This window comes from Artibeus jamaicensis, unplaced genomic scaffold, assembly GCF_021234435.1.
Source record: "Artibeus jamaicensis isolate MK-2021 breed Jamaican fruit bat unplaced genomic scaffold, CSHL_Jam_final scaffold_2172, whole genome shotgun sequence".
NCBI lineage: Eukaryota > Metazoa > Chordata > Mammalia > Chiroptera > Phyllostomidae > Artibeus > Artibeus jamaicensis.
This window is the reverse complement of record NW_026522031.1, coordinates 1,086,161-1,099,545: the sequence shown is the minus strand read 5'-3', so window position 1 is coordinate 1,099,545 and position 13,385 is coordinate 1,086,161. Positions and strand designations below refer to the sequence as shown.

Sequence of the window (13,385 nt, the reverse complement as noted above, 5' to 3'; positions counted from 1 at the left end):
GGTCCACTCCATTGATTTGAGTCCCAGTTTCCTTTTCATTGCTATTGGTGTCCTGTGCAATTCCATTCATTTCAATTAGTTTCACCTTCATATATTTGTCTAATTTGTGGCTATAATCAACCAGTTCTGTGAGGATCCTGATGACCAGTGTTTTAAACTGTGTGTCTGAGAGTTTTGCTATTTCTTCATTGCTTAGATTTATAGGCTCTGGGGCTTTGAGATCTTCTTGAGCCATTTTTGGTCTGTTCGCGCCCTTTAAGTGTGAGGAGGGGAGCCTTGGACTCCCAGGTCGCTGGGTTGTGACGCTGTATGTGGAGGTGGGGTCAGAGCAGGGAAATGGTGGCGCCCTCCCTGCTGCTTGCTGTGGGGACCCGCTGGGTTCCGGTCCAACCGCCCACTCCCTCACTTGTCTATCCGCGCATGCGACCACAGTCAACCCGCAGCCCTGCTCCCTCGCTGTTTCCCCTGCGGTCGCTCGCTCACTTGGTCGCTCACTAGATCCAACCCTGCACCTGAGTCCTTCTGACCGAATTTTCCTGTGCAACCCCGCTCCGCCAGCTGCTGGTTTCGCCCCTTACCGGTCAGGCTGAAGAATTCGTTGTTATCAGACTTCCGAAAAGTTCAATTTTCTGTGTTCTGGCTGTGTTTTCTGTTGCTAATATCTAGTTGTCTCTAAACCTGGTTGTGTGAGAAGGCACGGCGTCTCCACCTATGCCTCCATCTTGGCGGAAGTCTCCACCTGGTAAGATTTAAACATTGATTACAAGTAAGCGGTACCAAACTTTCTAAACACCCCCCTCAAAAAAAATCAGGGAACTAAACCGTGTAATCCATACATCCCAGTGTGGGTAAATGCGGCTTTTCATGTTACACTGTACTTCCGAGGCAGTGTAAAAGTGAGACTACACGGCACAACCATACAGTGATTACCCCATCTTCATTTATTTGGGCCTTTTTGTTCCCTCCTGGGACATTCCTGTTGGTCCCTTCTTTCCTCTCCCAGTCCAGGACACACCTATGCCAGAAAGAGCCTCAGGCTCAGAATCAAGGATGTTGGCCAACTCTGTGATGTGTGTGATCAGTCACTTGGCACCACTCGGTTCCCTCCCCAGTAAAAGGGGTGTAACGAGGGGACACCGCTCTTCCCACCCGAGATGTATGACTCAGAGATGATGTGGGCCAAGGCTCGTGGAAACGATGAGGCACTTCGATGATCATCTCAAATACTCACTGAACACTGGCTACACCTCCACTCCAGGCTCGTAGGAAGGTGCAGGAAACAAGGCCCGTTCACTGCCCCAGCTTGGTCAGGCTGCCAACATTCAAGCGTATTCAGGGAAAGGAATCACTGGGGACTCGGGTCGTCCCCCTCATCTGCCCCACACTCTGGTGCCCAACCCGTGGAGCAGCCGTGTGGTCTGACGGTGACCCCCGTTTGGGGCCGAGGGTGAGCACTTGACTCACCCGAGCCCATTACGCCAACTTGTGATCCCAGCCTGCTGGGCAGCGTTTGCTTCAGGGGCCCCAGCCCGAGCCCGTCAGGAGCACCATTACTCTACTGCCACTTCGGTTGGTTCCCAAGTGGGAATGTGACCCAGTGCTGATCACAGAAATGTCTCAGAAGGGAGCTGCCATGTGGAACTCAACCACGTGAGCCAAGGGCCTCTGCATGTTCAAGCCCCCATGAAGTGGGTCTTCTGTCACAGACACCTAGCAGCATCCAGCACAGGAGTGCACTGCGGCTGGGACCCCGAGAGCTGCTCTGCCTTCTCTGCGGCCTCGGCCCCTTGCTGGGTCCTTGACTGAGCCCAGTTCAGAGTCCGAATGTCTTGTTCAGCCTCAACCCTACTGCACTGGCCGTTAGTCTGGTCTGATGCCCAGATGTGCTTGTAGACCCAGAACCTCTGACACGCTAGTGTCTGCCGGAACGTGAAAAACAGGCAGACACACCAAACAGGACCTGTCTGCCCAAAGACTCGGCCTCTGCCGTCAAAGCCCTGTTCTCCCCGCCCTCCCCAGTCCCTCCTAACTCCCCCGGTGCTGGGATTACTTTTGCCCATTAGCACAGGCAATGGAAAGAAAAACAGAGGACAACTTTGTATTGCCTTATTTCTACCCTGGGAAAATCTAATTATTAAGTCAGGGTATCATAAAATCATGGCTTAAACAGCTTTGTTTTTCAACATAGAAAAAAACAGACAAGAATGTTTTTCAAGATATGTCAGCCAGTATAGTATACAGTACGTGATTGCGGACTGAGGGGCTCTGAAGGCTCTCGGCTGGGTGGCCATCACCTGGAGAGATGTGAGGATGCTCACGGGGAAGGCGCTCAAGGTCAGGGCAGGTGCACACGACTGACGGAAGGAGTGCGGGTCGAAGGCTCACGGATTCCAATGGCTGCTACACCCGTGCACACCAGCTGAGTGTCCACCTTGGACAGGTACACATTTTAAAGTTGCGTGATATTTACTTGGACTTTTAATGCTGAAAATCCTATAAGCATTTCTGATTTTTAAAACTGGTTTATAAAAACCATTTTGAAAGGTATCATAATGCATGGGAAATCACCACGATGCATGACAAATGTTTAGATTATAATGCAGGCAGGGCTCTTGCTCCAAGGGCCAGGCTTGACAGCTATTACTAGTTATGGAAATGGGCTCTTAAAGTGCAACATGGAGGGAAAAAAACTTGGAAAAGATGAAGAAAAGTTAAAACATTAGTGTCAGGATAATTATCTGAGAGGTAAAGTCCTTCTTTTTCAAGTCTACTTAGAATGGAGGGGTTTTTCCTTCCGTTTGGTGGCTGTTGCTGACCCATCTCAGCCAAGTGGCTCTGGGGGGCTGCCCAACGACAGCAAACACAGGCCTTGCTGAAGGTCACCGCGCATGACATCACAGGATCCAACGGTTTTGCAAATATGGGACTGAACTTACACTTTCTATTACAGTCACCAGATACAAAAAAGTGCCAAAAACGGGGTATGAGGAACAGAAATATTGTGATTTTAGGGTTATTCTGAGTGGTTGCCGTGGCTCACGGATAATTACTGAAAATACAGATAATTTACCCCAGATCTAAATACTAGAAGCATCTAAGCAAGAGAATCGTCCTAGGGTTTTTAAATCAGGATCACTCACCAAAAGGCACACATGGCCGGAGTGACCCCCACCCCCCAACGGAGCCAGCCCAGCGCGATGCTGTCCTTCACTGGCTGTGTCCTTCACTGGCTGCCACTGACCTTCTGGGCCAGGGGCCCGTGCTGCCTGCAAACCACAACTGCAGCAACAGCTAACAATATAGGTTTCTGTATGATTAGGCAGAAAATGAGGATTAAATTCCAATTATACCAACATAACACTAAACCGTATTTTTCAATCATGTTCTGGAGCTCGGTGTCTCAGCCTAGACGTACCACCGACCATCACAGGCCAGGTCTCAGACAGTCTTCCCCGATGCCACCAGCCTGACCTTTTCCATCTCCCTCCACATCCCAGGCACTAAACCCCAAGTGCCTGTAGGGATTTAAGGGAGGAGCGCAGACCACTAGGAACGGCGTGGACACAGAACAGTCCCTCAGCAACCAGTGATGCGCAGGGGCCTCAGACTCACACCCTGTAAATCCGATGTGAGGACCACGTTCCTGTGACCTCAAATTCGCCACTTAGGGGAACAAATAAAAACTAGTTCTTAAAAGGTGATCTTAGTTAACTGTACTCACTGACACTCATTTCAGCCCTTAATGTATTTTTGTTACTCAGATTTTCTAGAATCTCAAGTGACATTTAAATCACAGTGGGTATCTATAGCTTTCAATGCAGAAACCGTTAGTCTCATTACATTGGTTATACCGTGTTTTTATTTCAGTTTGCCGAATAAGAAGAAATACAAAACAAAAGCAAATGAAAAACCCAGTTTCTTCTGCAGGTCCAGTCCTTCGTGAAGCAGACGTACAGACAGCCCTGAAGTGTGTTGGCCAGGAACCCAGGGGAACAGCAGTTCGGCTCCAATCTTCGAGAGTGTGTGTGTATATCTCCTTTGGTGCCTTGCACAGTAAGGCACTAGTAATGATATAAAAGAATAAAAGAAATGCTCACAGCAAGTAGTTCTAGTGACAATTTACTAGACAGGTTACAGTTTAATAGTAATGGTGGTGGTGACTGTTTCATTTAATTATTCATGTTTTTTTACAATAAGGGTATAGCCTTTATATTCCACACACACAAAACAGAAGTGCTTGTGAGAAAGTCCCTGTCCCCACCCCCTTTTCAAAACACCCTGAATGTAGTAATTCAATACAACAGAAAAATCAAGACTTATTTGATTTCCAATTGTCAATAAAAAAAGCAAAGTATATGTAATCCAAAAGCTGTTCAACTTCCAACCCTAAACAAACTAAAAAAACCTCCCCATATTTAAATTTCTCCAGCACACATTCCAGTATAAATGCTCTGAACTGTAATTAGCTAGTTATTAATGGGAACAGAACCTTAGAACAAAAGCTATATTGCTTCCCCAACCCCCTTCTCTTAAAATTAGAGGGTGGGTAGGGGACACAGAAGTCGGAGCAAGAAGGATTAAAAAGCAAATCCCCAAAGGTGCGCTGTTTGGACTAGAAAGGAAAACAGCGTTTTTACAAATGTTCAAAAACCCCGAGGCAAGTAACACAATTTGTTCTCAATTCTACTAGAAAGAACAAAGACATCTGTGTCTTTCTCGTATATAAAACTGTGTTGAACACTTTCAGAACTGTATTACAGGTTCACCAGGAACTACGGGTGCAGTTTGAGGCTTCATCAAGGAAAACACGCTCAGTTCAGATCGAGCTGGAAACTGTATATCTAGCCTAGCTGGACCGGTGTGTGGAACTGCTCACTGTGCCCCCCGAACAGCTGTAAACTAAACAATAGTATGTAACTCCAGAGGAAGCTTAAGGACTGAGGACATGTACACAGCTAATTATATCTCCCCTGCTTCGCGCTCTTCAGAGCTCCTCCTGTCTTCTGATCTGCCATTAGCGCTCTCATAGGACCGCTTCTTATCTTTCCGATCTCTGTCACCAGGTGATCTGTCTCTTGAATTCCTGTCTCTGTCACGTGATGCTAAGTCTTGGTCTCTGAATCTTTCTTTTGAGGATCTGAAAAATATTAATTTGAGGAGCAAAATGTGTTGGGAAACCCAAAATCCAAATGAAAGAATCGGATAAATATTAAGGTATTGATAGCTGAAGAATACAGAATACATCCAAAAAGACAGGAGTCAGTTTTCTAACAGAAAAGAGCACCACCATAATAGATAAGGGTCTAAACAAGGACACGAGGGAACACAAATAGCTTAAGTTGAAAACCACATGCTAAAATAATGATTTATAGAATATTCTCACTGTTTTAGAGGCAATCAAAAAGATTCTGATTCCTATCAATGTATTTAGTGTAAGAGTTACAGACAATACCTTTCAAAAGCAGAAGGTATTATCCAATTAAGAAACATGTAATAGAATGTAGATTCCCAAAGTGGATGGAAATCAGTGTCTTACGCAGGGGGGTCTGCAAACCTCTTTTGCTGTCTGGTCAGAGTAAATGTTTTAGGTACTGTGCTCACATACTGTCTCCGTGGTGTATTCTCCCTTTTCCTTTTTTTATCAACCCTTTGAACAATGTAAAAACCACCCAGAGCTTGCTGCCGAGGCAAAAACAAGCCTGAGGGCCAGATCTGACCTGCGGGCAACTTAGGGAAGAAAACTACTCCATTAATGAATTAATGACATGGTAAACATTTATTATTTTTAAAATGTCCTTTACTCCTCCTGAGTTAGCTCATTCACCAAAAGAAAAAAAATCAGAATGGAAGACAGAGGAAGATGATCACACTACAATCAATCTTGATTAACCAGAACTGTTTCTTAATACCGCCTCTCCGTCACCACACCCAACTCCAATAAGGTAAATAACAAAACAAGGTTATATCAGAGATTCAGTCAGAAGAAAAACCAAGGACATCACAGGATCAGAATTAAAGTGAAATCTGCTATACTTTCAACATCTAGAATGAATCGGAAACACATACTACGTTTATTTCATTCTTTACAGGTGACATGGTATTTCTACATAATCATTTCAACCCACGTTCAGAATTTAGATCTGGGGTCTGATTAATACTTTCAACTTCTAAGGCAGGAAAGAATTACTACTATACTCAGTTTTAGAAATAAAATTAAGGATTAAACCAAAAAGGCTGAAAGATAAAGTAATGTCAACTAGAAGCATTCTACTTATTAAGGTTTTAATAAGCTTAATTAAAAAATAATGTGTAAAAATAAATCACACAGTGCCCGTATCTGGTTACACTCATCCTACCCATAATCTTTGTAAGAATGGAATATGAAGACTAAGCGGTCAGTGATAACAACTGAAAATCAACTATGAGATGAGCATCAACTACTGCTTCGTGTGCGATTACGATGTCCACACATCGGCAGTTTCCATTCCCTATCTCACCCGGACTGCCCGTAACCCTAACAAAGCAGGTACTCTTAGTAGCTCTACTTAGTAGATGGGAAAAGAAAGGTGGGATCATTAAATGATGTGGCCTGACTCCGGAGTCTGCACTGTATGTCTGAATAGAGTAGGAAGCAGAAAAATGCAAATGCCCCTCCTTTGCCAAGGGTAACTGTTGCCAGGGGAAGGTCACAAACAGACTCTACTCATACCAGAGACCACTACTTTGGCTGGGGCAGGAGAACAGCATATCATAAAAGACTCTTAACTGAGATTTTTTACCTTGAAAATTAAAATCAAATATGTGGGAATAACTTTATGCTTGTGTATGTATAATAACATGTAGGTTTCGATAGCAACTGTTTGATAATTTTTGGTAAAAAAATTGTTGCTTTGAAAGACAATAATGTGAATATCGAGATTAGAAGTGCTCTAGAGAAAAGCAAAACTTCAAACAGTTTTACAAAAACAGTCGTCTGTAGGAACATGCTAGAAATTTAGCAGAGGTGTCATGTGTTTGGTGGAAATGTTCCTACACAGCTTCATAAATTCAGGAGGCGGCAGAGACCAAACACAACCTCAGGTGAACATCCCTTCCATCCCCAAGGCCGGAAAAGATATTTAGGAGGTGACAGATGCCGGAAACAATGAAAGGTGGGCAGGCTCCCAAAGGAAACTGTCTAGAGCCCGGAGTGTCCAACCTGTGGTGCAGGATGGCTATGAATGTGGCCCAATACAAAATAAAAAATTTACTTAAAACATTGAGACATTTCTGTTTTCCTTAAGTGTCTGTGTATTTACCGTGCGTCCAAGACGACTCTCCTTCCAGTATGGCCCAGAAATGCCAAAAGGCTGGACACAGCTGGGCCTAGACCTTCCATCGACTGGCAGAGTGGTCACCAGCATTTACAGTGCATTGAAGACTGGCGGAGAATGTTTTTTAAATGTGTTTTGCTGGGCACTGCACTCTGCCCAGTTCTAAGAATATGAGATTAAGTGGCCTACAAATCACACTATTAGGAATTGCCCCTTATAAACTCCCTGCTCATCCTCTGCATTTGCCTGATTTCTCCTACCTGGTTTTACCTATTCCAATTACACCTGCTGTATTTGAGTTTTACCCATTATCTGAAGCCATTTTTTATTACTCTGGGATTTCCCTCATCCGAATGCCTCTACCATGTACTCTACGATACACAGTTCAGCACTTTATAACATACTTGGTATTTTATCAGTCTGATTACTGTCAAAGATGTTAGTCCTGTGTTCTCAGTCAACTGAATAAAGTGGCTCAGCTACGTTATTTCATTATCGTCTGCTAGGCCTACAGTACAAAGTATACAATTCTTCCTGATTAAAGTCACCTTAACTGCTTGTTTTGCTAAGAGAACTTTGATGTTCTCACCAAAGAGCTGATGCGTGTGGTGGGAAACCTTCCTTAATGTACACGTACATCAAATCACCACAGTGTACACTTTAAATACCTTAGAATTTTATTTGCCAACTGTATAAAAAGCTGGGGGAAAAAAAAGCTAGTTTGAACAAGGCAAGAATACAATAAATATTGATTGACAGCCCATTAACTAACTCAGCTTGTGAGTGAGTTCAGGGAAAGGCTGGTTGGGAGTTAAAAAGAACAAAACAAAACCCAGAAAGTTTAAACAGTTTTCTGTGGATTCTGTCATCGGCTTTATATGGAGTAATCCATTAAAAAATTTATGACTAGTAGATACTAGGCACTCAAAAAATCTTATGTTTAAGAAGAGTTGTCAAGAAAAAAAATTTTAAGTGTGGTTTATGTTCAACGGAAATGAACTGGCTTCAGGGCCATCACGTGACCTGAGGAGTCTCAGAAGTTTCTTCTACAGAGACGGTGAGGGCTGAGTCTCCGCCACGTTCTCACCCTCTGTCTCAGTTAGATATCCAGGTCCTCAAACTTCTCTCTGGCCCTCCTTGTACCTTTTGAATTTTCATGCCTAGAAAAATCTAAATTCCGTGAGGTTCCCAATCTGCCCTGTCAAGCCAACTGTATATAACAATGCATACCCATCGTGCGGATTAAAAAAGAATATACTAGACGTGTCTGCCCCGAAAAAGTGCACCAGCTCAAAGAAGTACAAAAAACAACCAATTTCTAACGAAGCTAAACAATCTTAATGAAAGGACTTCTCAGAGGCCGTAATTCATGAACACATACAGAAAAAACTTGAAGACTATTGGTACCTAAAATTATTTGCCCATAAAGTACTTTTTCCCCACCAAGACACACTACGCAGAGAAAAGCAGTAATCTCTGCAAATATTTGTTCCAATTTCTTACTCTGGCTCATAAGTATATTCTTTCTGAACCACCATACAATCAGGGAAAACACTGTTATACACCCACACAAATGTGTACACATTACCAGATGCAAGTTTCACACCAATAGTATTCCAATGCAAAACCCTAAGGTAGTTCCACGTCCTCTTAGGGACACCTCAGTACCTCCTCCTGGATCGCTCTCTGCTCCTGTCTCTAGAACTGTGCCCACTTCTCTGGTGGCTGCGGCTGCGGCTGCGGCTGCTAGAGCGAGATCTGTGACGATGGCGTTTCTCCCGAGATTTGGATCGAGTTCTCCTCTTCCGTTCCCGCGACATGGAGCGAGACCGATGCCGGCGGTGCTCTCTGGACCTGGATCTACAAAAAATATTTCACTAAGCTACAATGTTCATTCACTAAAGCCTCTTCTTTAAAGAGAAACTATCCCTCAGTAGCTTTGCTTAATGTGTTTCAAGTCAGCTAAATCTACACTAAAATAAATTGATGGTGTTTTAAATAACTTCATACTAGAATTTCAAGACAAAAACTAATGCTAGCTCTCAGTGGTCAATTGACATTGTATAAATTTGCACCAGGAATATAAAAAGGGAAGGAAACGATCTACAGCCCTACTACTCCCCAGAGATTGTATTTTCTAGATGCTTTATGGAATTAATTTTCTTTAAACTTCTAAGACTTTCAGTACAATTTAGACATAGTGTATACTTGATAGAATGGACAGAAGGAAGGAGAGGCATGAGAAAGAATTGTTAAAACTCTCTAATTAGCCCTGACCACTGTGGCTCAGACGGCTGGAGCGCCATCCCGGTAAACCAAAATGTCACGGGCTCCAATTCCAGGCAGGGCACATGCCAAGGTTGCAGGCTTGGTCTCTGGAGAGGGCTTGCAGGAGATGCAAATGATCAGTGTCTGTCTCTCTCTCCCTCCCTCCCTTCCACTCTCTATAGAGTCAATAGGTATGTCCTCGGGTAGGATTAAAATGAAAAAATAAAGTAACTCTGAATTAGAGAGGTGTTATATGACCGCTGAAGTATGTTTATCCACAATATGCTCAGTCATCAAGACACATAGGGCATTATTTAACTGGAAGAAAAAACTAACACGCAAAAATCGTTTTAGACAACTTTACTTAAAGCTGTAAAAAAATGTATTTACAAGTATATGAATATAGAGAAAAAACATTTTGAAGAAGCTGGGTAGGAAAAACCAAGTAGTTTTCTGTAGTCTGCACTGGTTCACAGAACTAACTTGTGCACCAAGCATGGGGAGGGTAGGGACAGCCACCTGCAGAACAAGGACAACTGGTGGACAGCAAGAGAAAAAAGGCACGCGCTTTGTTGAAAGAGTCGCTTCATTTGCTAGAGCTCAGAAGCACATTTAACTGTTGCAATTACCAAACTGAGTATATTTTATTTAAAAAAATAAACATTTTAATTCTTTTATGAAACATCTTTAAAAAAAAGACTTCATTTATTTTGAGAGAGAAGTGAAAGCAGGGAGAAAGAGAGGGAGAGACACATGGACATGTGAGAGAAACATCAACTGGTTCGCCCATCAAACATCTTGCACGCCCCCAACTGGAGACCTGAGCAACCCAAGCACATGCTCTGAATGGGGATCACACCGGCGACCCTTCAGACAGCAGACCAGCACTCAATCCACTGAGCCACACCAGCGAGGGCCTGAGTTTATTTTCTTATTTATTTATTTATTTATTTTAAATTAATTTTATTGATTATGCCATTATAGTTGTTCTATTTCCCCCCTTCATTCCCCTCCACCCTGTACACCCCTCCTATACCATTCCCCCCCTTTAGTTTATGACCACGTGTCTCAAGTTCTTTAAATTCTATATTTCCCATACTATTCTTGCCCTCCCCCTATCTCTTTTCTACCTACCGTCTATGCTACTTATTTTCTGTACCTCCTCCTCCTCCCACTCCCCTGTTGCTAACCCTCCATGTGATCTTCATTTCTATGATTCCGCTCCTGATCTAGCTGTCCTCTTAGTTTGCTTTTGTTTTAGGTGTGGTTGTTAATAACTGTGAGTTTGCTATCCTTTCATTGTTCATCTTTATCTTTTCTAAGTCCCTTTAACATTTCATAGAATAAGGGCTTGGTGATGATGAACTCCTTGAATTTGATCTTATCTGAGAAGCACTTTATCTGTCCTTCCATTCTAAATGAAAGTTTTGCTGGATAGAGCAATCTTGGTTGTAGGTCTTTGGTTTTCATGACTTGGAATACTTCTTTCCAGCCCCTTCTTGCCTGGAAGGTCTCTTTTGAGAAATCTGATGGGAACTCCTTTGTAGGTAACTGTCCCCTTATCTCTTGCTGCTTTTGAGATTCTCTACATTTTAATCTTGGCTAATGTAATGATGATGTGCCTTAGTGTGTTCCTTCTTGGGTCCAACTTCTTTGGGACTCTCTGAGCTTCCTGGAAGTCTATTATTTCCTTTGCCAGATGGGGAAGTTCTCCTTTATTATTTGTTCAAGTAAGTTTTCCACTCATGGCTATTCCTCTTCCCCTTCTGGTACCCCTATAATTCGGATGTTGGAGCGTTTAAAGATGTCCTGGAGGTTCCTAAGCCTCTCCTCATTTTTATGAATTCTTGTTTCTTCACTCTTTTCTGTTTGTTCATTTTTTTTCTCCTTCTGGTCCACTCCCTTGATTTGAATCAGTTTAGCCTTCAGGTGTTCCTAATTTGTGACTAAATCCAACCAGTTCTGTGAGCATCCCAATCACCAGTGTTTTGAACTGTGCATCTGAAAGTTTTGCTATTCCTTCGTCGCTTAGAGTTATTGGCTCTGGGGCTTTGAGTTCTTCTTGAGCCACGTTTTGGTCTGCTTGTGCCATTAGATATAACGAGCGGAGCCTTAGGTGTTCACCACGGCAGGGCCACCCAGGTCGCTGGGTTGTGATGCTGTATGTGGGGGCGGGGTCAAAGAGGGCAACAGCTGTCCCCTCTGCTGCTTCCCGTCGTTGGGGCCTGCACAGTCTTTTTCAGTGGTCTGTCTCACTGCTCGTTCCTTTGCCTGGTTTATCTGCATGCAAATGTGTGACCGCGGTCAGCCAGCCGCCTTGGGCCTCACTGGGTCTGCCCGTCGCAACCCCACACCTGGGATCTGCCAACCACCGCCCACGCACCTGTGTCAGTCTGGCAACGTTTTCCTGACCAACCCAGCTCTGCCAGTCGCTGGCTCTGCCCCTCTTACCAGTCTGGCTGAAGGGTTCGTTGTTGTCGGACTTCGGTATAGTTCAATTTTCCGTGTTTTGGTTGTATTTTTTGTTACTAAAATTTTGTTGTCTTTAAACTTGGTTGTGCGAGAAGGCACAGTGTTTCCACCTACGCCTCCATCTTGGCAGAAGTCCTTCTGAGTTTATTTGCCAATGATTATTATGTTAGATGAAGTCTGAAAGCACTACAGTCAAAGGAAGGCACACACTGTACACAGAGTATTACACAACTGAGTATTTCTTGTAAGCAGCAGGAGGACAAGCACATAAAGTTCATTCAATGTAAGTTATACCAAGTGATATGTTGTTTAGTCACTCATTTTCAGCTACTATAACAGCTATTTCTTCCAATCTGTAATTTCATTCATTTTTAAAGTTATTCATCCATTCAAAAATATTTACTGGATGCCTACTGCACTCACTGTTCTGGGTACTAAGGAGATTGAGCAGCAATTAAAGTCCTAAACTTCATGGAGCACTCGGGGGTGGGCAAGAGTAGGTTTACAGTTGTGAGTATGTGAAACACAGAGTTTAGCCTTGCCCTATTATTTATTAATTAGTGTATTTCCCGTACAAACAATTATAACCTACCTTCACCCACCATGTATACTCCAGAATGTCTACACAGGTATGTGGGCATCAGACAGGTAAAAGGGAAATGGAGTACCTTAGGAGGACTTGAACAAAGTTGACATGATTTACTTCACTTTTTAAAAAGCTCATTCTGGTTGATGTGTGGAAAACAGACTGAGTTAGAGAAGGGGAGTGGTCAAGTGTAGAAATTACAGACCAAGTAAGATGGTGTCAGAATATACAGAGGTAAGAAGTGGCTTGCACTAGAGTGCTTGAAATAAAATTTCTGGTCTGATTCTCTAAAGATGTTTTATGTACACGGTTTAAACGTATTTTTCAACAAATAACCACCTTGCATTCATCAACCAGTAAACAGCACAGAATTATCATTTAATGTTTATACTTCTCATTCCAGATTTGAGAAGCTCACAATATAAATTAGCTAACCCAACTGGTCTTGGTTATTAATATCTTATTTTTTTTTTAAGATTTTAGAAAAACAACTGAAGACTCTAAGTGGGGCACGTGCAAGAAGCAACCGACTGACATTTCTCTTCCTCCTTTTCTCCCACACTTCCCCTCTCTCCAAAAGTAAGTATGTAGATAAATAAATATTTCTTTCATGACAAATGCTCTAGTTTACAGAGGAAAGCTCTTGGGAAACAGTTATTCTTTAGAGTTAAGAGTTTTCAGAACATTTCAAAAAGATGTGATCCAAACAAGAAGAATAATAGTATTCGAAAAAGAACAAGAAAGGG

At 43.0% G+C, this 13,385-nt stretch overlaps 1 protein-coding gene across 8 annotated transcripts in view; it reads right to left on the bottom strand.

Annotated features, from left to right (window-relative positions):
- Window positions 1-3,836: 3,836 nt before the first annotated feature.
- Window positions 3,837-13,385, bottom strand: part of LUC7L2 (LUC7 like 2, pre-mRNA splicing factor) — a 66,099-nt gene continuing 56,550 nt past the window's right edge. For 7 of the 8 annotated variants that reach the window (XM_037159280.2, XM_037159272.2, XM_053656601.1 and 4 more), the window contains 2 exons: window positions 8,982-9,173; window positions 3,837-5,137 (listed from right to left, as the gene is read on the bottom strand). In XM_037159280.2, coding sequence (XP_037015175.1) covers window positions 4,960-5,137; window positions 8,982-9,173 — 370 coding nt within the window. In that variant the 3' untranslated portion in view covers window positions 3,837-4,959. The remainder of the gene's footprint in view (window positions 5,138-8,981; window positions 9,174-13,385) is intronic. The other variant, XM_053656600.1, reaches the window with a different exon arrangement.